This window comes from Euprymna scolopes, chromosome 36 (assembly GCF_053919585.1).
Source record: "Euprymna scolopes isolate OS-2025 chromosome 36, ASM5391958v1, whole genome shotgun sequence".
Classification (NCBI taxonomy): domain Eukaryota; kingdom Metazoa; phylum Mollusca; class Cephalopoda; order Sepiida; family Sepiolidae; genus Euprymna; species Euprymna scolopes.
Window position 1 is genome coordinate 76,012,104 of NC_136517.1, and position 25,465 is coordinate 76,037,568.

The window sequence follows — 25,465 nt, forward strand, 5'->3', positions numbered from 1 at the left end:
AAAGCTCATATGCATTGAAAATAAGTAAATTTTGCGATTCAAATAAAGAGCATACACCAAGTTATAATGGGTGTTTACAGCTGTTTCAAAGCAGCATTTACTTTTTGATCAAATCCTGCAATTATAAATGTTGATTCTCCTCACAATATTTTTTCAAATTAGAAATATGATAAGTACACTACAAAACAAACACATTTAATATACTATTTAGCCCCTTGAAATGAGACACAAGGTCATGTATGGTTTTGAGTAGCCAGCACACTAGACTAAGTTCACTCTGGCTTAAAAATATACTTGAGCAGCATTCCTCAGTAGGGGCACCTCGGGCAATTAGCAATAAATTAATCTCTTCCAAGAGAGAAGGTAAAGCCTGGAATGGTAGATCTCCTAGGAGAGCACAGAACTATATCTCAGCCACTGTTAGACTAATTAATACATGTTCCACTCAAGACAAAATCAAATCACAAGAACAAATTCTGTCTCATCCTCGTAATGTTGCATCCATGTGCCTGTTTTACATTTACTTTAATGGAATGTGCTCTGATGAACTCGTACACTTGTGTCCCCCTCGAGGTCCATACTTCCGACTAAACAGACAAGCAGCAAAACCCCACCCCTTCACTGGTGAGGTCCCTAGATGCCTGAAAGCCACATCCTCTAATAGTTTCTTCCCTCAAACTGCTAGACTTTGAAATTCCCTCCCCGTTTTCCTTTTCTTCCCTGACTGTACTGACATGTAGAAGTTTAAATGTAATGTGAACAGACATTTTGTTACTCAACTCCCCACAATCTCCTGTTATGATTGCAAATAGTATCCTCTTATGTTGAAGTGGCTATATGCCTTGTTTAGGGTCGAAAAAGAGAGAAACAAAAGTCTATCACATAAATACCACAGTAATTATCAATGTTTAGTCAATATGGCGGTTGTATTTGTTTTTGATTATTGTTCTTTTTTATTTTATTTTATTTTTTTTTTTTACTTCAATTCTTTCCAAATAAGACACGTTAATGCTTCTTAGTTGGGAAACATTAACGTCCACCACGGTTCCGTACTTTCATTTTTTTTTTTTTATGTACCTATTTACTATGCCTCCCCACGGTACAGAGTTAGACACCAGGGTCGTTTTTTAACGTGGAGAAAAGGTACAAAAATAAAAATTGTTTCAGTCGTGAAGGATTTCTCCTCCACCGAAAGAGAACAAGAAATAGAAGTGCAGCATCTGAAGAACAGATACTACACTTTGATCTTGTCCCGAATTTGTATGTAATTAACAACACAAACGAGTCCTAACATGGCCCTCTATAATAAAGAAGGCTGAAAAACTAAAGTCATATAACCTGGTGCTGGTGACGTCAATGGATTTGATCTATAGAAACTGGGTATGTGTCATAAGAAAAAAACTGAAAGTAGATAACGTCTAACGACAAAACCGTTTTGGGGATTTAGTAGAGAACTCAACAAACATAATAAAAAAAAAAGAAAGAAAGAAAAAAAAAAAGGTCAATAATCCAAATATATAACAAATTAATGTTACCATAAGAAAGATAAGTTACTCTTCTACCTACCTGGATAAGTTTTGTGTGCTTTAACGGAATCTAAAGCTTTTATTCGGTTCAAAAAATAACTTGCGTCGAGTTGCTAAAGTAAACCGGCAAATTGAAATGAAAAAACACTGTCTTTGGAACGTCAAAAATGGTTCAAAATTCGAAAAAAGGTAAACAAAATACTAATAGAAATCTAGCCAATAAGAGTCACAGTGACAATCACTTTTTGTTTATTTTTTTTCGAATTAGAAACCATTTTTGATGCTCTGAAGACAGCGTGTTTTCGTCAGCCGTTTAATTTGGATAAATGCAATTCAAAGTAACATTTGTTATATATTTAGTTTTTTTAACCATTTTTTTTTCAAATCTATGTAGATTGTAAAACAAACCCTATTTTTGTAATGTTTTAATATTTAATGTTTGAAATATTTATGTACTAGTAACTTTGTTTATATTAATATTATTTGGTGCTCGTGCACTTACTGAGTGATCCGCTAGGTGTATCAGAATGTTTGCAGGAATTTTTGACACCCCTAACACGAAACTGCGAATAAAATATAAAAATCTCATAATTTCTCTGTTAAAAGTGGGTTATTTATTTTCTTTATGGATTATACTTCCAAAATAAACTATTAAAGTTGTTTTAAAAGTAATAGAATTTTTTTTTTTTTTTTTAAACAGTAATGAATTTTCCGAACTCAATATTTTTCAATTTTTAAACTTTAAAAATCTATCAAAATTTTTCTATTGATTCTATTTTTACGTTATTTTCAGGGTCAATGTGAAATTTTATGTTCTTTCCAATAAACCGAATATAATATTTTAGACAAACGTTTTTTTTTTAATTGATGCCCCCCATCAAGTTTCTATTAAAAAGTAAATAATTAATTTACTCACCGAAAAGTAAATAATTAATTTACTCACAAATTGAAGAGAAAAGGTCAATAAATAATATATTCAAATTTAAAACAAAAAAAAATGTAGTGTTTTTTAGAATTTTACCTGTAAAGTTTGAAGTTTAAAACCTTTTTGTTTAAACCACGTTATTTTTTTTTTTATTTTTTATTTTTTTTTTTAATGGAACCTTGGTCCTTGCTCCTTTAATTGAAAAAAAAAAAAATTAGGGCTTGAATTACATTTTTCGAGGAGTTATAAGCTTGGAAAGACAGGGGGTCGAATAATTCACGCCTCCCATTTTGAAATGTCTACTAAAAAGTAAATAATTAATTTATGTACCAAAGTCTTATATATCACAAATTGAAGAGAAAAGGTCAATAAATAATATATTCAAATTTAAAACAAAACAAAAAAAAGAACTGTTTTTTAGAAATTTACCTGTAAAGTCCAAAGTGGCATTACTGTCTGTCCACCCAGTTACGGAAGCACAAAATGTATATAATGGCACCCTTGAAATAAAAAATAAATGTTTTTGTTATATTTTAATTTTAAACATGTTTTTTTTTTTTTTTTTTTTTTTTTTTTGTAACGCCACCTATAGTCAAACGGAGGAAACAGGCTCTCTCTTTCTTCACGATTACCGGTTAAAGTATAGAATAGGTACGAAACACCCTCCCCTCCCCATGTTAAGAATGGCTTTTTAAATAATAACGTTATTATTTAAGCACGGATCAATAAGTGCACCACACCAGTACCCATTATTTGTTTGAATTTAATTTGTTTTTATTTTTGTTAATTCATCGTTCATTTTTCAGCTAAACTAATTTATCGTTCGTTTTATAAAATTCTTTATGGTTGACTTTGATTCAAAAAAATATCGTCCGTTTTGAGTAAAAAAAAAATATTATTGTTTATTTTGATTTAAAAATATTGTTGCTCGTTATCATTAAAAAAATGTTTGTTTTGATTAAAAAATATTTATTGTTATTTTGAAGTTGATTGTTTAATTGTTTATTGCTTAAATTCATGTCGCGTTTTACAACATTTGATTGTCTTCTGCTTCAAACATACGTAATTTTACACGCATCGTGTTCCTTTCTTTTCTTCGTTTTAAATGTAATTTATGAGTAAATAATGAACTATTTTAGCTTTTAAAATCCATAAAACAATGAAATATTTAATTACTTTTTACACATAAACTTTTATTTTGAATTTTTTTTTAATATTGAATGAGTTTCAGTACAAATAATAATGTTTGTAATTTTTTATTGCAATTTTAAAATTTTCTAATGCTTTTTGTAAAATTTTTTGATTTATTACCGAAAGTCTGAGTATTCGACAGATCTTGCTGCTAGGACCTCAGCGATGACGTCATTTTTCAGCTCACGGGCCGTAATGACATATATTAAGAAGGTCGTGATTGTAATCTGTGTTGAGTGGTCACGCCGAGTTGAACGAGTTACCTAACTTACGTTTCCTTATTTGGAGCTCTTCATTGACAGAAACCAAAAAGTGTCTATGTCACGGGCACGTGTTTTTGTAAAACCGGCCGGTTAACTTCATTTCTTAAAATACGTTTTATATATCATTTTCATTCTGGCTTCCAGGAAAAAAAAAAGTAGAAAATCTACTTAAAAATATTTTTCTATTATTAAAAATTAACGTAGCATCATTATCATTTTAAAAGATAAATTCAAATCGCTGCCAGATCGATTTCATATTCAATTCGTGGAACTCACCAACAAGTCCATTCTTGTCCGCACGTAAAAAAACAAACAAAACATTTCCTCATTTGTAAGACGAAAGGTAAGTATTTTAATCTTCATAAAATTATTACTATAATTATAAGTAAATTGGGTAAGAGTTTCTATTAATGAGATAAATTATTTTAAGCGAAATACTGTTGGTAAATTAGTCAAAAACTATCTATTTTGCTTTATCTAAAACATTTGTGGCCTGTTTGCGTCAAAAAGTAAAAAGTGTGTTTATTCAAAATTGGCGGCAATTAAAACTACAGAAAAGTTTATGATGTACGTACGCGTTACAGAAAGATTTCATATTCCAAAAATTATGTAAATCGATTCAGATTTTATTTTAACTGAAAAAAAAAAAAAAAAAAAAATTGCGGTTTTTAGCGAATTTACTATTAAACTGCATTAGACATAAGGCTGATTTTTTTGACTTCGACACTTCGATTCGAGTTGTTTGCATCGTATTTCATCATGGTTGACGAAAACAATATGATTCACTTAGTCGTAAAATTTGATTTTTTTTTATTAAAAATAACAATGAAATACTGCTTAATCAAATTACGTGATTTTTGGAATATAAAATTTTCGTTCTCTGTAGTTTGCCATCATAAGTGCCAATTTGAATAAGCATTTGGTAAATTTTTTTTTTTTTTTTTTTTTTTTTTTTTTTTTGCGACGCCTCAACGAGAACTGGTTTACTTTGAACTAGAAAATGACCATATTGTAATCGGCTGGAAAGCAATCCCGTAGTTCAGAGTTCCACAGGTGGGCAGTTCGATGGGAAAAACTTGGGTTTGTATTACTGTACACATAGGTTCGAAAAAGTTGTCACAAAACAAATATATAACAAATAAATGTTATCAAAGGCAAGATAAGTTACATTTCTACCAAACTGGATATATTTTTTTGTGTTTTTATTCAATGTAACATATTTATTCAACTCGAAAAACATGCAGTGTTTACTGATGTATTGGAAAATTCAAAATGGCGCCCGAATCTCTCTTTAACACGATAAGTTTGGGAAAAGTGTTATAAATAATAAACTAGACAAAATACTATTAAAAAAAAAACACCGAATATATGTCAGCCAATGTCACGATAACATATATTGAGCGAATTTCTAACAGTACTTTGTCTAGTTTATTATTTATAACACCTTTTCCCAAACTTACTGTGTTACAGAGAGAGTCGGGCGCCATTTTGAATTTTCCAATACATCGGTAAAGACTGTATGCTTTTCGAGCTGAATAAATATGTTACATTGAATAAAAACACGAAAAATATATCCAGTTAGGTAGAAAAGTAACTTATCTTGCCTTTGATAACATTTATTGGGTTTGTATTACTGTACACATAGATTCGAAAAAGTTGTCAAAAAACAAATATATAACAAATAAATGTTATCAAAGGCAAGATAAGTTACTTTTCTACCTAACTGGATATATTTTTTGTGTTTTTATTCAATGTAACATATTTATTCAGCTCGAAAAACATACAGTGTTTACCGATGTATTCGAAAATTCAAGATGGCGTCTTATTCTCTCTTTAACACGGTAAGTGTGGGAAAAGATGTTATAAATAAAAAACCGGATAAAATACTGTTAAAAACTCGCTCAATATATGTTATCGTGACATAGGTTGACATATATTCGGCGGGTTTTTAATAGTATTTTGTATAGTTTTTTATTTATAACACCTTTTTCCATACTTACGGTGTTAAAGAGGGTGTGAGACGCCATCTTGAATTTTCGAATACATCGGTAAACGCTGTATGTTTTTCGAGCTGAATAAATATGTTACATTGAATAACAACACAAAAAATATATCCAGTTAGGTAGAAAAGTAACTTATCTTGCCTTTGATAACATTTATTTGTTATATATTTGTTTTTTGACAACTTTTTCGAATCTGTGTACAGTAATACAAACCTCATTTATTTGTTATATAATTTGCTTTTTGACAACTTTTTCGAATCTATGTGTACAGTAATACAAACCCAAACCCAAAAACTTTGTTCATGGAATTTGCGTTGAATTTTATGATTTTTAAAATAAGGAGTTTGTTGGAATTTTTTAATTTTTTTTTTGGTTCCCCGACAAAAAGGAAGGTGGACTTATAACTTCACCCTTGTCCGTCCGCACTTTTCCCAATACCTACGTCTTGAAATTGTTGGAAATTCTGCACAAACGTTAAACATGGTATGAGTAAAAAAGTAACCGAACAGATTTCCCGGAAACTTAGACATTTTTTTTGTGAAGTAAATAAAGGGTTCAGTTCAAAATTCCGTCCAAATTCATGAGTTCAACAAGATACGTTTGAAGAAGGTCGGAGGTTACATCGACTGAAACCTTGTGAAAATAACATTCAAGATGAGAACAGTAGTCTGAAGAATCCAAATAATACAAATGATTATTCATATTAATTGGATTATCCAAACTACTATTCCAATATAGGGTGTTATTTTCACAACATATCAGCCGATGTAACCTCCAACCTTCTTCACCTTGTCAAACTTCTGGAATCTCTACAGAGTACTGAACAGAACCCTTTATTTAATCCACAGAAGTAGTATGCTCTCATTCCACCAGCCATGACCAAGTAGAAGTCCTAAGTAATTCGCAATTGTATTTTTTGAGTGCCGCCTGCACTGAGGATTGAACCTTCAATCTCCAGAAGGGGATAGCTTGTAACGTGTAGATTCCCTAGTTCAACAGAAAGATTCCAGAGTTCAACAAGATACACCTGAAGAAGGTCGGAGGTTACATTGATTGAAACATTGTGAAAATGACACTCAAGATGAGAACAGTAGTCCGAAGAATCCAAATAATACGAATAATCAATCCTCATCTCAAAAGTTCAGAAACGATAGAAATAACACGTTTCAACGTAATAAAAATGTTTTATTTGTTCTTTTTTTATGTCTAGTAACTCCATTGACCTGGAACAACCTAAAAAGTTAGTAAACTTGTTTAACTTATAGTTTTTATTTTGGAGAATTGCACCGAAGAAGAATATATTACTAAACAAAATATTGCACTAATTTCTGATGTACCCACATCTTGGCTGGTACCCCAACCACAAGTCTCTTTCCCTTCTAGACAGAGCCCACACCCCCTAAAAGACAGTTTCTAACCTAATAGGTCCCACACTGTTAATTTATTTATTACGCACTATTATCCCCATCATTTATTTCACAACGTTTCGGCCAACTATTCCTTTGGCCTTCGTCAGGTGGTAACCACGACGGGATAGAAACTCCGAATCTCCCAACTGCATCTTCAGCAATTACTGCCTTCCATAGTTATTGTTGTCTTACCACGTTTTGGCCAAGTAAGCCTCTGGCCGGCTTTAGGTAGGATTGAAACCACTGTCTTCAGACAATGCTGACCTGGAACTGTAGAGATCCAACATCTCTATCCACTGCGCTACCAGCCCTGAAGGACGATAAAGGTTGGATTTTTTGTTCTTATAAATTCTTGTTTATTTATTATCTGATCTTCCATGATCTGGGCCGTACCAAATGGTATATATATTATTTAGTTAATTGGAATTCATTATTTTTGTGGGTGAGACGACAATTGGAAGGCAGTAATTGCTGAGGATGGGAGTTCCTATCCTGTCACGGTTACTACCTGACGAAGGCCAGAGGAATAGTGGGCCGAAACGTTGTGAAACAATAACTAAAAAAAAACTGAGGATAATAGTCTGCAATAAATTAATAAATAATACTCATCTCAATGAATTCCAATTAACTAAATATATATATATAAATATATATATATATATATATATATGGCTATTAAGCTACACTGAATATTCCGCATTTCATCTACTCAAGGACTCTTCAGGTTTATGCGCATAAGCCTGAAGAGTCCTAGAGTGGATGAAACGCGGAATAATCGCCATATATATTTTATAACTAACTAGCTCTACCTACGTATTTAGCACTTTTGAAATAAATACTTAAAGTTTATGCATAAATTTATACTTTCATATATTAATTTCATGTGAGTAAATGAAGTAGTTATATAGGTCCCACACTGTCTCTCAAGCTCCAGCCACTGTCCCATTGTCACAATGTTTCATTCCTGTGTTTGTTTTACGATTAATTCGATGGAATGTGCTCCAATGAACTTGTTGCACTTGCGTACCTCACCAGATTCTAGTAGTAGGTATCCCAAACCAAAATTTTATTTTCATTATATCTAAAAAAAAAAAAAAAAAAAATTAATGTGGTCATATAGATTTTTGTAAACCATAAACAAAAATACCAAATTTATTTTGGTAGCTCAATTAGCCATCAAGTTATGATCGTTCAAAGTTTGTTGGAAAGTTGAAAATTTGCTATAATGGTCCAGAACCCAAATTTCATAGTATATAACTAAAAATGTAAGCTACTGACAAGTGAAAAAATCCTTATCATGGCTGACGAAAACAATATGATTCACTTAGTCGTAAAATTTGATTTTTTTTTTTTTTTTTTTTTTTTTTTTTAAATAACAATGAAATACTGCTTAATCAAATTACATGATTTTGGAATATAACATTTTCGTTCTCTGTAGTTTGCCATCATAAGTGCCAATTAGAATAAGCATTTTGGTATTCTTTTTTGCGACGCCTCAACGAGAACTGGTTTACTTTGAACTAGAAAATGACCATATTGTAATCGGCTGGAAAGCAATCCCGTAGTTTAGAGTTCCACAGGTGGGCAGTTCGATGGAAAAAAAACATAGGTTCGAAAAAGTTGTCACAAAACAAATATATAACAAATAAATGTTATCAAAGGCAAAATAAATTACTTTTCTACCCAACTGGATATATTTTTTGTGTTTTTTATTCAATGTAACATATTTATTCAACTCGAAAAACATTTATACTTTCTGTACAGTCTAAAAAAATAATTTAACAAAATGTTAGATATATCAAAAACGCCCAATAGAACATAAGAGAAATAAACAAAAGAATGAGGCACATTTTTTTAAAATGAAAAAATCATTTTCCGTCAGGTACACACAACTCAAAATGTTTTTTTAAATGTACCCAGTTTAATTTTTAAAAGATAATTTAACAATGCTGAAATTTATCCAGACGAAAAAAGATAAAGCAAAGAACATAAAGTTTGAAAGAAGATATAGAAAATAAACAACTGACATTATTTTTTAAATTGTGAATTTTCATTTCTTTTATTGACATAGTGAAACAAGTTTGTTGGGTCATAAGGCTGGTTTGACACTTGATTTTAGTGATGATACTTTGTACTTTGGATTAAGTTGTAAATCTCAATATGTAGGTACAGTCACTTTTATTAGTGGCGCTCCTTGATTTATGAGCATAGTAATATGACACCAACAGATTATTTAAGAGGAGTTATCTCTCTACAAAACAGTGGGTTCCAGAATTTTTTTCAATTGAATTTCTTTCATATTTCTTTCAATGAAGTTTTCAAGTTGGATTTTTTGTGAAAAACAACTTCAAAGCCTTTTTTAAGCTCACCATATTGATAAGTGACCTTTTTTCTTTAAAATGGTACTATTTTTTTATACCTAGAGACTCACAATATCGCCGCGCATCAAATTTGAAAAACACCAACATTTTTTTGTGCAAAAAATAAAGCGGGCCTTCACCAAAATTAGTGACATAACTTGAAGTAACCTGAAAAAAAAAACTATTAAAGACACAAGAAAAAGAATTATATATATATATATATATATTTATATATATATATATATATATATATATCTATAAAGCAAAAAGATTAAATTTTCTTTAAATCAAAACTTCATCAAAATACCCCCCCCCCCCCCCAAAAAAAAAAAATGAGATATTGCAAGTTGAAGTTAAGGGAAATTTAACTTGTTTTTGCATTCTAAACTAGGCTAATTTGGGATACCTACTAGTAGTCTCCACAACTCCTAGAATGTGATTGGAGCTCAGTTGAGCACCTTTTCATTGAAATAATTCTCATAACTAATAGCATATTCCCCCCCCCCCCAAAAAAAAAATACTGGTATAACTAGTGAACAGATATTACACTCTGTCCATCATCCCCAAAGGAAAGGTAATGAGGATGATCAGATGACAACAGTGAAGATACATTGTACACCCACCTGAATTGAACCTTGGAAGATGGTACATTAATCAATGAACAAAGTTTATTTCTTCAAACTGCCAGTTTATAGAACACAGTTTCCTGATTGAATACAGCATGGTCGTTTTCAACTTCAATGTTAACAAGTTCTTATTGAGCTGTGCTCTTGAATCAAATTCAACCAAATTTTTCACCAATTACTGCGTTATCTCACTGGCCACCTGACACTCATTAATCCTTATCCTCAAATGGTATTTGGGCCTTGATAGCAAAAAAACAAATGGGAATATATAATCTGTCAACCTTGTATATGACTTTGCAAGTTATTGTTAAGATGATACCATTTCAAAATATTTTGATATTTTTGATTTGCAAATCATCAGCAAAGCTACGTTTTTTGGGTTTTTTTTTTATCATGCATAAGTTATTTATGATTCAGCAATTATTTGAATTCTTAAAATAGTTTGGATTTTTGAGATAATTACATGGTTGAAGAAAGAAAAGAAATAGTAGTAAGAAGGTAATATATCTCTATATATAAAATGAACTCTGTGGATTTGTCTGTGTGTGCATGAGTCCGTTCCCTATGCATTCCAAAATGGCTGGACCAATTTTTAAACTTCATACACGTACTTATGTGCCTCAAAGTGTTTTTAAATAGTTTTATTTTTATTGGAATACCTCCGATAAGTATTGAAAATCGATAATCGAAGAAAACCCATTAACAAAGGAACAGTCGAATTGTGACCAAAGTTAACACTTTTATACAGCCTAACATCACAAGTGCATTTGAGAAGTTCGGTCACCGCACAAGCAGAAGGATCTGACATATAAAATCAACAGTAGGTTCTTTTATAAAACAAGGGCGCATTCAAAATGAATGTTTCTGTTTAGAGTACAATTGAACCATTGTACATGACTTTTGCTTTTTAGACTTTAATTCAAGTCATTATATAAAATAAAAATACTTTCATAAAATCAACAGTTCTCTAAAATGAAATTATCGACTAAGTTATTGTGGAGAGGTATGTGGAACTTCCTCTCGGTGCACCACAGAGGTTTCCTGATGAGAGCAGGCAATCAATCGATTTGATTGACGAATGGACAATTTCACCGCTTTCGATGACGATAAAAGTATCGGAAGCGTGGAACATTCGTTGATCCTCATTCAATCTCGAGCAACGTCAGGTCACCCTATTAGTATATGTAGGGTATATGTAGGTATAATTGTTTAACTGTAATTATCAAGCCTCTTTAGGAATGCTTAAGGATGGTCACTGTCTGCGGAATAAAAGCTAAAAAGCAGTCAACTCGCGTTTATGCAATGTTCGCGACTACTACTCGTTCGAACACTCTAGATTGTAGAATGCATTGGCATGAATTTGGTGTTTATTAGTTCTTAATTTCCTTTATTGTGTGGCAATTGTTGGATAACCTTGAGGTAAAGACTTGACAAATAGAGCAAAAGGTGGTTTTTGAGGCTGGGTTTAAATCTCCAGACTGGCAGGTATTGTCACCTGCGGCACTGCTGGTTGTGTAAGCATGAAACACTAGTGTCTGTAGATATAAAGAATAATTGTTTAATTAAATACCTATAGAGACTAGTGTTTCATCCTTTCGGGAATCATCAGTGCAGGGTGTCACGATTAACGCCAGTCGAGAGATTCAAACTCTGGCAACAGAAGTCATATCTGGCTTCATTAGCAAGGACCCAAACCATTCGGCTACTGACAACCACGAGAGATACAGCTGAAATTCAACATTTATTCTTTTTAAATGCTTTTCACGTCGGAGTGATCTAGTCATTATATGATGATCTACGCATATGAGCTAAGTTGACCGACTTATTACAACTGAAAGTGCTCAACGATAAGAAACAAGTTTCTTAAAGGGGCTGACATAATTATTTACTATAATAATTATATACCTACAGACATTAGTGTTTCATCCTTTCGGGAATCATCAGTGCAGGGTGTCACGATTAACGCCAGTCGAGAGATTCGAACCCTTGCAACAGAAGTCATGTCTGGCTTCATTAGCAAGGACCCAAACCATTCGGCTATCAAAAATATATATATTTAAAAGAGTGTAGTTATCAACAATTATGGGTTTTTCAGACTTTTATCATTTTTTTTATTTTAAAATATTTTTATAATGCGTTTGGACAACTGATAAAATGATAAAAGTCTGAAAAACCCACAATTGTTGATGGCTACACTCTTTTAAATATACATTTTTTTCTCTCTGAAATACACAACCATCACTATATATATATATATATATATATAGACTTGCTGACAAAATAATGTTCCAATGAAGGACAATTTCTTTCTTTCCTTTTAAATAGTTTAAAAAGTTTGAAAGAAATTTCCAAGACTCGTATCATATAATAGTGGTCAACTTCAGCACAAACGCATCATTTTGACTCTTGTTGTCGAATATTCTCTGCGACATGGGATTCATAGATATTTGATTTTCTTCCATTTATGTGTTTATTGTCGGTGGCTTGGATAGAGAGAAGCTAAAGGTGGCTTTGTGACTGGGTTTGAATCTTCTGACCAGCAGTAATTATCACTTCCTACACTGATGATCGCATAAGCATGTTTGAATTCAAGACACTCTTTTGTACTGAAAATTCTATACATGAAAATCGACTAATAATCAAGCTTTGAAAAAACATTCATGAGGTCAAGATGTTAGATTTTATTGAATACTAGCATTTCAGCCCGGCATTGCCCGGGTGTTTGGAGGTGTATATTGAGCAAAAAAAAAAAAAAAAGTGGTCAATTTTTTTAACTTTGATCCCTATTATGACCCCCTTAACATTTGTTTTGGGCTCAAATCAAGTTATTAAATTAGATCCATGTCCAAGGAACCTATATCTAAAATTTCAAGTGTTTAGACCAAAAAGCGTCGGAGGAGTTTGGTAGAGTTCTCAAAGGTCAAATCGTTGAACTTTGACCCCTTAACAGCCAAATTTCTAGGCGAAAACCGATCACAAAGATTTTCCCAAATCTCAGTACCCTGTATATCAAATTTCGAGTCTGTTGACTTTAAATTGACAGAGTTATTGCGTAGGGAAATGTACACACACAGACACGTTCACTTTTATAGTTATATAGATATTTCACAAGAAAGAACATTATCGTTCGTGCGGAGAATAACTACTTTCTCTGATAGGACATTATTAGAAGTAATAATATAGTTTTAGCTTCAAACAGATACCATTATTAATAGTAGGTATGGGCAAAATGAGGAACCTAGTTTTGAAAGCAGATTTATCATAAATTTTTTTTTGTGGGTTTCTGACTACTTTTTTATTGTATTTGAAAGATTAAAGACTAAACGTAATTTCCAAAAGGAAAAAAATATTTGTACACGTGAAAAAAAAAAAGTTATGAAAATGTTTTCATGGCGAGCTACCCAATTCAACTAAATTTTGAAGTTAAATAAATTCATTGTAAAAATCCTTTAAAAGATAAATATTAGTTTTCTGGGTCTATTTCAAAGATAATTAGTAAAGTCCTAAGATATTGAAGTAAATAAAAAAAAAAATACCTTGTTTGTATAAAACAAATTAATTAGCCCAAAACCAAGTGATTCTGGCGTTCGCAAAATGCAACAAATTAAAATTTTGTAAACACGAAAATTACGAAGGCCCAAAATTTCAGGCAGCCGAAAGACTGAAAATGACGTCAATGTAATTAAAAGAGAGGAAGTTCTTTTTTTTTTTTTCCCAGTCGTGCATCCGTACATTCCTTTTCTGAACGTTTGTATTAATTTTTGCATTTTTTAAATTAATTATTTTTCTATGTTCCTATTTTTAAATTAATTTTTTTGTTAATTATTGTTCAATATTATATAAAAAACATGTTACACCCAAAGTTTCACATTCCTGCGAGCAAGGAAATTATTAAAATCTTGCATATAAAAATTATGCGAAACCCGTAATTAAAAAAAAAAGTAGAAATATCTTTTGTGAAAATATTAAATAAGCAATGCTTAATTCAATGGTAATATCGGTAGTTTGAGAAATTCATTTTTCTTTGAGTTATATTGAATTCATTAATACGGATTTAGGGGCTTTTTTCGTAATATTCCTGTAAAAATTATTTTATTTTTATTGTTACAAATTACGATGCTTATATAAAAAAAAGCAAAAATAAATTCTTCAGTTTTTTATTTATTTCTGAAAACCATAACTTTAGTAAAGGTATTTTTTGTTTAAACAAATCTGTGATCATTATTTGATAAATACTGAAAATTTCATTAAAATTGGTTTATTTCCTGATTTTTGGTGATTTTCTTTTTTTAAGTAAAGGGAGGGGTCAAAATGTTTATACATTTTGAGCATCAGCATTCGTTTTGCCCGTACCTAATTAAGAGATAATCTATCAAGATTATATATAATAACTCTGCAGATTATTGTTAAGATTTTTGACTAGCAAATAATTATGAAAGCTACAGTTCTACGCATGCGTCAGATGACGTCATGACCTGATTTACTTTAAATAGTTGAAGAACTGACTAAATTTCATGTACGTCGCATTAGCTCAGTTTGTTAGGGCGTTGGTTCGTTATCTAAACGTTTTGGGTTCGAATCGTGGTGTGAGATGTCTTTTTTTTTTTTTTTTCTCGATTTTTTAAATTTAAATATTGAACCAGTGTTATTTAAGCCATTTTTCACATAACGTTTGTTTTTCTGTTTTTTTTTTTTTTTTACTTCGCTTATCCACCCCCGACCACACACCCAAAAACACCCAAGTACCCACCGATTTTTTTTTTTTTTTTTTTTTAAATTTTAATATCGAAACAGGCTTATTTAAGCCATTTTTCACATGTTCGTTTTTCTGTTTTCTTTTTTGTTTTTTCGATTTTTACGTTTAACATCGTTCGTTTGCATTACGTTAGTTTTTTTTGTGTTTTTTTTTACGTTTTGATTACCCCCCCCCACTTAAGTTTTAACGTTCGTTTTTATGTTTTCTTTTTTTACTTCGCTTATAACAAACAAACCTGGTCATTGACCTCATTTGCTGAATAGCTATTGCTTACATCGTCGTAACGCTCTACGACTTCCATGCGCGCACCTATCAATTTGGTTCTTAAATAAATTCAAACATCTTTTAGTAACTCATTCTGGCTGCCCGATTTTATTTTCAAACTTTGCCTCAGGGCTTTGGGTTTGATCCTTCCAACTTTTACCCCTCCACCCCACCCCCGGTTTCTTTTTTATTTAACAGCACACACACCTCCAAACACCATTTTTCTGGAAACGTCTGAAAGCAATCAACTTTGATCAGTGTGGAGTTCCTCCTTATATCAGACAATTGCTATTCAATTTGGACAATCCCCTTTAAATGGGGAGCCGCTTTCCCTCCCACCATCATCTTGGGGAAGCGAAAACTGACCCGCATCGAAACAAAGTAAACAAACTCCAAGAAGCTGCCCTGCAGTAAATAAAATACTGCCACATCATCGGAACGTTCCTGCGATGACCTCATTAAGCGGCTACCTGTCAATCAAACCTCTTTCACTCATTTTATAATCCTTAATTTAACATGCTAACCAATTTCTTTCACTCCTGGCCGAGATGATTAAGTGGTTGGCTTTTGTTTCCACCACTGCGTAAAGGCTTCCGGGTTCAATCCTACCTTCCTACTAAAACTTTTTTTTTTTTTTTAACACACACGCCTCCAAACACCCGGGCAATGCCGGGTACCCCCCCTGCTAGTCTATCTATATAAAAGGCAGAATGTGTGTGTGTGTTTGTATGTCTTGCAAAAACTTTCGACAGAGGCGATGGAGTTTCACAGGATCGGTATCATTTTGAAGCTCGACACCTTGGACGACAAATATCGAAAAATTGGCTCAAAACATTAATTCCTTCACCCTAAACTGGCCAGTTTTGTACAGGGAGGGTAGCAAAAAACGTTCCTTCATGACAAGATAGCATCTACGCATGCACAAATGACATCGGAACTTGAATTAGTTTAAATATTAAAAAAACTGACTCAATTTTGTCGACGTCCTCTTAGCTCATTATCTAAAGGTTGTAAGTTCGAATTGTGATTTTTAAATTTTTTTTTTAACATTTTAATATTGAAACAGGGTTAATGTGTCATTTTTCGTGTTTGGTGTTTTATTTTTTTATTTTTCAAATTTTTTAAAGAAGTTTTAACATCCTTTGTTCTCCATCACGTTCGCATTTTCTTTTTTTGTTTTTCCGATTTGAAAAATTTTAACATCGTTCGTTTGCATCACGTTCGATTTTTTTTTTCTTTTTGTTTTTTTTTTGTTTTCCTTTCCGATTTTTTTTTTTTTTAAGAAGTTAACAGGGCTATTACTTGGCTTATTCTTTTTTATTTACTCCCCCCCCTCCTCCACCCTCCACCCCACGAACACACATACCTCTAAACACCCCCGCTAGTTAAAATATATTTTGGAGTTTTGCAACTCTTTATCTGTGCCTAAACCTAAACATAGATTCCATGAACAAAGCTTCTTTCTTAGAACTGCACGCCTGTGGAATTGTCTTCCGTTTTCCTGCTTTCCAGCTGACTACAATCTGATTGTCTTCAAGTCCAACGTAAACAAGTTCTTGATGAGCCGATCCACTTAACAAATTTACTAAATTTCCATTACTAACGATTACTATATTGTTCAATTGACTACTGTATGCTCTTAACTAGGCACCGCCAAAAATGGCCGCAAAATCAAGTTGTTGTTTTTTAAAACGAAATTACATTTATTAAAATCCATTATTTCTGAGTAAGTTTTTTTTTCCAGAAAGATAAAACCCTGAATTTTATCATATAGAAAACAGAATAATGTAAAACTTTTTCTACTATTTTTAATTCAATTTTAAATGTTAAATTTTCCCAAAAAGTTAACAATTGACATTTTTTGTCTTGCACAAAAAACGTACTTAAATATTTAAAAAAAAGGGTTTTTGAAATAATTAATTAATTTATTTATTGTCTAACTAAGATTTAGGATGATTTTCTAAGAGAATATGCAAAAATATTATAATATAAGTACCTGAATTTCAAATAATTCCACTTATTCATATAGGTAACCAGATATTTCGCATTGACGTAGAGTTCAGATCGACGCTGTTTACGTTTTCCTTTGATAAAAAGCAAACTATGGAAGACCAAACAGGCCAAAAAAAACTTATTTTTCAGTGACGAAAATTTCAATGTATTATTAAGCTGAGGCTGGCCAGTACCAGATGGGTGACCATTTGTATGCGTTTGGTTTTTAATGTGTATGTGTGTGGGGGCCAGGCTCCCCAAAATGGGGGGGGGGCAATTTAAAGCAGAATAAAAAAAAAATTATTTCAGCGCGTTTGGTCCACCGTAGTCGAAAGGCGGCAAACGTTTTCAAACGGGATCGAAAAAAATGATGCTATTTTTAACACAAAGGGCACAATATTTATTGAATTTTTTTTTTTGGTATCGATTATTCAAAGCATGCCCTGTTTAATAATGGTCATGCATTATTCGGCTCGCTAAAAAAAAATTGTTAATTTATTTATCAAAAATTTTAAAATAGCTTTTTTCGTATAAATATTAAAAAAATTTTTTTTTTGTTTTGCTTAACTTAAATTAATTATTTTACTTATCATATTCACCGAATTTCACACTTCAAAACTCAAAAGCGGGATAATTAAACACAATCGAAGTTCTGATATTCAGACGTCAAAATAAGGTATGCAAACAATTTTTTTTTTTTTTTTTTTTTTAATCTATAATTCTGTCCCTTACAACAACACAATATGTTGATTTCAGTTTCAGATGATTATTTTAAGCATATTTGTTCCCACTTCAAAACAAGGGGGGGTTTGTAAGCAAAAATATATATATATAAATATCGTTTATGAAAAATAAGTACACTGTTATAAAGTTCATTCTTCTCCTAATAATCGCTGAAAATTTCGTATTGATCGGATAATTACCTGATTTTTGGTAGATTTTTAAAAAGACGGTCCGTCAAAAAGTACTGACCTGCCCCCCCAGTTTTGGCGGTGCCTACTCTTAACCCTTATCCTTGAGTGGTCTCTGGGCCTTGATAAGTGATGATGCCCATGTAAAAATAAAAATAAAGGGAAAAAATATTAGGAATAAGAATGTACAGAGTTAGTTCCCCTGAAGCCTAGTAGTTCTCTTCTTTTACATATTCATGTCTTACATTTGTATAAATATATCTATACTAGCAGATGTACCTAGCGTAATGTTCAATTCCTTAAAAAACTTAAAAAACTGTAAGAATCAGATGTGTAGGCAAGTATTATATTTTTTCTAATATTTGAGCTGAAATCAGAACGAAACCTAAAGAGTGAGTCAAGTACGATAACCATTAGACTAGCTTACCAGGTTCCTTAAAAAGTTGACAGACAGATAAAAATCTGATGATACCTTTCCCCTACCAATTTTTCAATTTTGACCCCTTAGCAGCCAGATGAAAACCGATTAAAGTTTTCTTCACATCTGAATACTCTATATACCAAATTTCCAAGTCTGTAGATCAAAAACTAATTGAGTATATAGGTTGAGAAGTGGCCTCACACACATTCTTACTTTTTATATATAGGTAGATATATAGATAAACTAGCTGTACCCTGCTATGCGTTTCTGTGGTTCAAATTCGCACAATGAAAAAAGTTCCAAAATGAGAAAATGCATGTTTCTTATAGGTTTAATTTCCCATTTCGTATGGGTACACAGTTTTTGTTGTTCCATTTTCTTAGCTGATGTAGAGATTTTGTTGGCTAGTTGACTCTTGAACATGTAACATAAATTGTCCATGTGAAAAAACAGTCAGTGAATAGCTGTAAGCCACACAATTGTAAAGATTGTTCCCTTAGCTTTGTTGATGGTTATTGCAAATGACACTAAAATTGGAAAGTGCAGTTTCCTAAAATGTTATGGTGTATCCTGTGGAATCATAGGAATGCAGATATATTCACCTGTGAAAGGTCCTGTTAAGATTGTTGTTTCTATGATATTGTTTAATTTTTTTTACTGCAAGCCATGTGCCATTGCAAAGCTTGGATTGGTTTATATTTCACAACATGATAATTAGTATGCCAAATTTCAGTTGCAATACATGCGGTGGCATCCCTGGCAAATCTAGCTGTTGGATAATTAACTATTTTATCTGCTTCCACAACAGCGTCGATGGATTTGTATTTGACTACCTCACTTGGAATTTTACATTGAATAATAGCGCTAAGTTCATGGGCGTCTTTGTATTGACCTGCAAGAATAGCTCATTCACTCAGTCAAGTGGAATTCTTATAATTTGAATATCTGCAAAGACCTTTTAAACTAACTCTTCTTTTGATGAAATAAAATTACAGAAATTACAGAAGTTAAAAGTCCAAGAATTTTGCCCTTAACTCTGATCAGCTGGCACTTTTTCGTACCCAATTTCCCAGAAGTGATGCAAAAAATTTTGTGCAGATCGAACAGTTTGCAACTGGACATGCATATTTTGAGTTAAGTTTAATGTCTTCACATGGAACAAAAAAGTAGAGTATTTGAGGCAAGCATTTATTTCATCTGCTGGTGTCGATTGAGGAATTGCAGGTAACATTTGCCTGAAATCTCCTGCAAGCAATATTACTGCATTCCCAAATGGTCTGACATTACCTTGCAAATCTTGCAAGGACCGACCAAGAGCCTCAAGTGATTTTTTGCATACCATTGTGCATTGATCCCAAACAATAAGTTTGCATTTTTGCAATATTTTTCTCCATACTGTATGTTTTGGAGATGTTGAACATGATATTATTGAAAAAATGAATGTTTAATTGTAGTTTCAAAGTAGAATAAGTAGTTCTACTTGGTAGCAAGGTCACAGGTATTCTGCATGCAGCAAGGGCTAAGGCTATGTCATTTTGTTAACAAATGGCTGTCAAAATCAATTTAATTAGAAAGGTTTTACCAGTTACTCCTGGTGCCATTCAAGGTAGCAGTAATTTTCAAATGACTTCTAATCTCACAGTAAGTAAATAAGGTGACTAAAATAAGATTTATCCATGTTTTAACAATGCCTTATTCACTGTAATTAATTTAGGAGACTAAAATAGGATGAGGGATTAGACATGGACAGATAGAGAGGAAGATATATAGATAGAAAAAAGAAAGTGAGAGGGAAATAGAGAAGGAGATAGAGAAAGAGGGATTGAGAGATAGACACAAAGAGGGAAGAGTTAGAAACCGAGAGGGAGCGAGAGAGGAAAGGAGAAAAGGGGAGTTAGAGAAAGGGGTATAAAGGGAGATGGAGAGTGTGATATAGAGAGGGAGAGATGGATGGAGAGAAATATTAAGAGAGGAAGACAGAGCGGGGAGAGAAATAGAGGGTGAACTACACTTAACCGTTTTTTTTCGTTGATCAGTAGAGGAGAAATCCTTTGAGACTGAGGCAATTTTTATTTTTGTTACTATCCAGAGTACCCTTTTTTTCAGGAGCTAAATTTTCCACACATTAGAAACCGACCGGATTATCTGTACCTAACAATTTAATAAATAAAAAGATATTGTAAAACTTGAATTTAACATGAAAATACTATTTTTAAATAATAGTACGGTTACATAAGTGCATAAGCGCCACTTTATTTTAAATATTTATTTTCCAAAGGAATGCTTGAATAAATCCACAATGAATTAAATTTTAAGTGTTGTTTAGCTTTCACCGGTGCATGACGTCAACAGCCGGATAAAGCCGAGCGTTGCCGATGTAATAATTACAAAGCTATATGAAAGAAATTATAAAGTAAATTTTTAAATGTAGAAACAAAACATCAACAGAAAAAAACACAAAAAAACAAAAAAACCTACCGTTCATTTGTATTTCTTATTAAATGTTTGTAGAAAATGTCAATTTTTTTGTCAAATAAATTTAAAGCAATTTTTACAATAAACAATAGCAACCGTGTTAATTTTACGACTTGCCCCAGTGTATTATAAACACCCCAACCTCCCCATGTTAAGAACGATATTCAAGGTTTGGGGAGTGTTTAATCCGAAAGCAATTTTTAACTTGGGGAGGTTAGGGTGTTTATAATTCGCTGGAGCAAGTCGTAAAAATTAACCAGCAACTTTCTTGTTAAAATATTTTTTTTTATAGTTTAGAAAAAGTGAAACAAACTTTTTTTTTTTTTTGCAAGTATTTAAACAAACAAAACTGGTGTATATATATTGCCGAATCCTGGCGAGTAGTTTTTTTTTTTTTTATTATTATTATTTAGTTATGCCAGGGAGGAACACGTAAAGAAAATGCAGGAAGGAATAAAAAAAAAAAACAATGTATTTTTTTTCTATAAAAAAAACAAACAAACAAACAAACAAAAAAACAGGATTAATGGTATACTTATCGATTCGGAATAATGAAAGCAGATTCAATATGAACTGGAAGTATTTCTGGTAAATAGCCTCGGCTGAAATCTGAACAATGTCGAAAAAAGTTTTTTTAACATGGTAATATTTTTTTACTTTTTAATGTTTAAAAGCACAGTTGGGTTAGATACAATCATTTTTGCAAAATATAACGAAAAACACTTGTAGTTTTCTAGTTTAGTTAAGTTGAATAAACCAGATGTTTCATTTTTATATATATTAATTATATATTTCTCTTTATCTGTCTGTCCGTTTAATTTTTTCTTGGAAACTACTGAGCCAATGTGGTTGAAATTTTTGTATGGGTTTTTGTCATAAGGTACAGCAAACTAAGTAATATGGTTTCTGTTTGCAATGTACAAATTAATAAATATTTGGTCACCACAATACCAGATTTACTCTAGAAGTTTGGCATAAAGCACAGTTTAAGTCAACAGGCTATAACTTTTGCCTGTTTTAGCAGGCTAAAAAATGTACTATATATATTACTGGTTGGTTGCATCCCATATAACCAAAGGAAAAAATTAGTCTATGATCATATTTTTCTCTTTTTGTTTCAGTGAATGCCTATATTTTCTTTGTTACATATGTTTCTCAACTCATAATGAAAAATTTTGGTTTATTTTATATTTAATTGCAATGCAAGAAACTTGAATAGCTTTAGCATGCTACAGGGTGGCCCACTGAAAAGTAACCCAGAAAATATAGTAGCGAGGAGGAACATTCTTTTATTGTTTAAATTACATGTACTGTTATGAAAGATTGGGAGTGCTCCCCGTTGACATCTATGCATTTCTGGGCACGTTTAACGTTTGCAGATACTGCCTGTAGATCTTCCCTGATGATTCTCCTGATAGCATTGGTAATTTTCTCCTTTAGTTGGTCTAGATTGTGAGGATTATTTGCATAAACATTTTGTTTTAATGTCTCTCAAAAGATAAAAAATCACATGATGACAAGTCAGGGGAACGTGGTGGATATAACACTTTGCTTATTGTTTTCTCTTCCGTAAACATGTCATGAACTGAAGTCGGTGATCTATGAGACATGTAGCATCATCTTGTTGAAAAAAAAAATTGCATTTTGTCTTGTGGTGTCAGTGATTCATTGAAAGATTAGAGAGATTGGGCTACTTTTAAGTGGGCCACCCTGTATAAAACCTAACAGATAACTAATCAAAATGTGTTTGATAATTTCAGTTCTAGATGTGTGTCATATTTAATTTTCCGTTTTAGTTTTATTGATTTTTTTTTTTTTTTTTTTTTCAGTATATATCCAAAATGGCTGACAGCAACCAGGAACACATCATCCCAAACGATAATAACATTTGTCTGCTGGATTGCACAAATGCTTTTAATAATTTGAATGAAAGAGAGAAAACATTTGCTCATTACATATCGGAAGCATCCTGGTATGGTTCACTCATTGTTCTAATGCAGGTAATACTCGCCTCCTTTCTTATAAACATTTGAAACCATAACTTTACGTCTTTATGTAATCATGTTCACTGGTGAGGTCTCGACAGGCTGCTAGATTTCATAATTCCCTCCCTGTTTCGCTGACTATACTGACTTGTTAAAATGTTTTTGAGTACTAATGAGGGTATGACGCCAATGCTATGGATGATCTTATTTATAACTATGGTTAGGACAATCAACCAATGAGAAGCCTCCAAAATCATAAAATATCGAATTTTGGATTCAAGTCTTTTCACTGTCAACCTCCATCTTAAACCACTGCTGATCGTGACTGCATTGTTTCTTTGCCGATTTGATTTACTATCGCCGTTTTGTTCAACATAATGGCTCAACATTTAACACATCTCGCTACTCAACTTCCCACAATTCCCTGTTAGACATGATCCTAAATAATAGCCCCTTACATTCAAGTGGCAAGACGCCTTGTTTTGAGGTAAAATATCAGCAAACAAATGGCTCAGTTCATTGAGCAGTAATACCTGTGAAGTAAAGAAAATATGGTGCTTATTTAGAAGAATCCAAATTTTTATGCTGTGCACACCCGTCATGGAACGAAAATGTCGTATTCCAAAAATCACGTAAATAGATGTAGTATTCCTTTTTTTTTTTTTTTAAACTTAAAAAAAAAAAAAAAAAAAAAAATCAAATTTTATGGCAAGTGAGATGGGAGCTGCCATGTTGTTTTTAAATGTGTTACAATTCAAGGGTGGCAACTTAATTTGACTACAGAGATTTTATTTGTATTAAAAATTGTTGCAATATCTTTGCTTCATAATGGAGGTATGGTCCTTCACAGTTGGGAGATTTTATTTATAAACGATGCTGCTACAAACTAACGAATCAAATTATTTCACGTTCTGCTACCAACTAATCAGAAACCAGAATTACTCCGTAAAAATTAAACCACCTTCTTTAGCAACCTTGCATATGTTTTTCTTCGTGTCAACACAAGAAGAATTTTTTGCTCTGTGGTTACAAAATTATAAAGTCAGGGACCTGAACAAAAACAACTGTCTACTGAGAACCAGTCACCTCCAGGACTTGTATAGAGCACCTAACCATCGTAAACTGTTCTGAAACTAAACATGACTTCCAACTCAAGAGGTTATGGGCCCAGCGTGAGACTTTATTTCGATGGATCAGAATCAAAATTCGAATTGTGCCAAGTGAAATTTTTAGGATATCTACGAATTCAAAAGCTACACGAAGTACTTCAGGCACAATCTCAAAACAAAAACGACCCCGACTTTATTGAAAAGAAAGCAGCTGTCTTTGGAATTAATACAGTGCTTAGATGATTGAACTCTATCACTACTATTGAGAGAAGCTCTGGATGATGGCTGCAAAGCATTGAACATATTAAGAGAGCATTATTTATCGAAAGGAAAACCCAAAATTATCTCTTTATATATTGAATTGACCTCTCTAAAATGAATGGAAGTCGAAACAATTATTATTATGATTATAAGATCCGAAACCACTGCAAATTCTTTAAAAATGTCTGAAGTTATTAGCGACAGTCTGTTAATCTCCATCGTCCTCAAAGGATTATCGAGTGATTTCAAGCCATTTACCATCATAACCCAGAAATAAAGACTCATGACTTTTAGTCGATTCAAGGTGGCACACAGGAGTTACGAGGAAACTGAGAAAATGATCACAGAAAAAAAACGTATCTACAAATATCATGAAATTTAAAAATGCACGCATAAAAACACCGAAATTATACTCATGCCTGGAATAAAAACTGCAACTTTGCCAAAAACAATATTTCTCCTAAGAAAAGTACGAAAATTATTTGCTACAATTATGGGCGACCTAATCACAAGAGTTTCCAATATAGATACAAGACTTTCAAAGGAGACTCCATTAAAAATGTGGAGAGCTCCGTTAGCGAACATACATTTTTATTTTCATACATGTTTGACACTTCAACAAACAGTAATAATTTTTTTTGTCGATTGTGATGCCACGGCACATGTAATTATGAAGGAATCTGATTTTATCAATTTTGATCCCAACTTTAAGCCTCAGAATTATTTTGGAGAACTAGCCGACAACAGTCGAGTAAACGATAACGTTTTGAAAAAAAGGCAATGCTGAAATATCGGTAAGGAACAATAAAGGTGAACTTTGTTTCTGTATTTTAGAAAACGCTCTTCTAATTTCAAAATTTAAACAAAATATATTTTCTGTACAAGCTGCCATTAAACAAGGTGCAAATATAAACTTTAGCCCAATAAATCAAAACTCGTGTACCCGAATGGAACTATATTCAACATTAAAGAAAATGAAAAAAACTAT

The 25,465-nt window shown here is 32.2% G+C and overlaps 1 protein-coding gene across 2 annotated transcripts in view; it reads left to right on the forward strand.

The window, feature by feature from the left end:
- Positions 1 to 1,341: 1,341 nt before the first annotated feature.
- LOC145260616 (dipeptidyl peptidase 3-like) overlaps positions 1,342 to 25,465 on the forward strand; it is a 116,499-nt gene continuing 92,375 nt past the window's right edge. Inside the window, exons 1-2 of one of the 2 annotated variants that reach the window (XM_080118924.1) lie at positions 1,342 to 1,380; positions 22,952 to 23,122. In XM_080118924.1, coding sequence (XP_079975050.1) covers positions 1,357 to 1,380; positions 22,952 to 23,122 — 195 coding nt within the window. In that variant the 5' untranslated portion in view covers positions 1,342 to 1,356. Of the gene's footprint in view, positions 1,381 to 3,903; positions 4,249 to 22,951; positions 23,123 to 25,465 lie in introns of those variants that run through there. The other variant, XM_080118925.1, reaches the window with a different exon arrangement.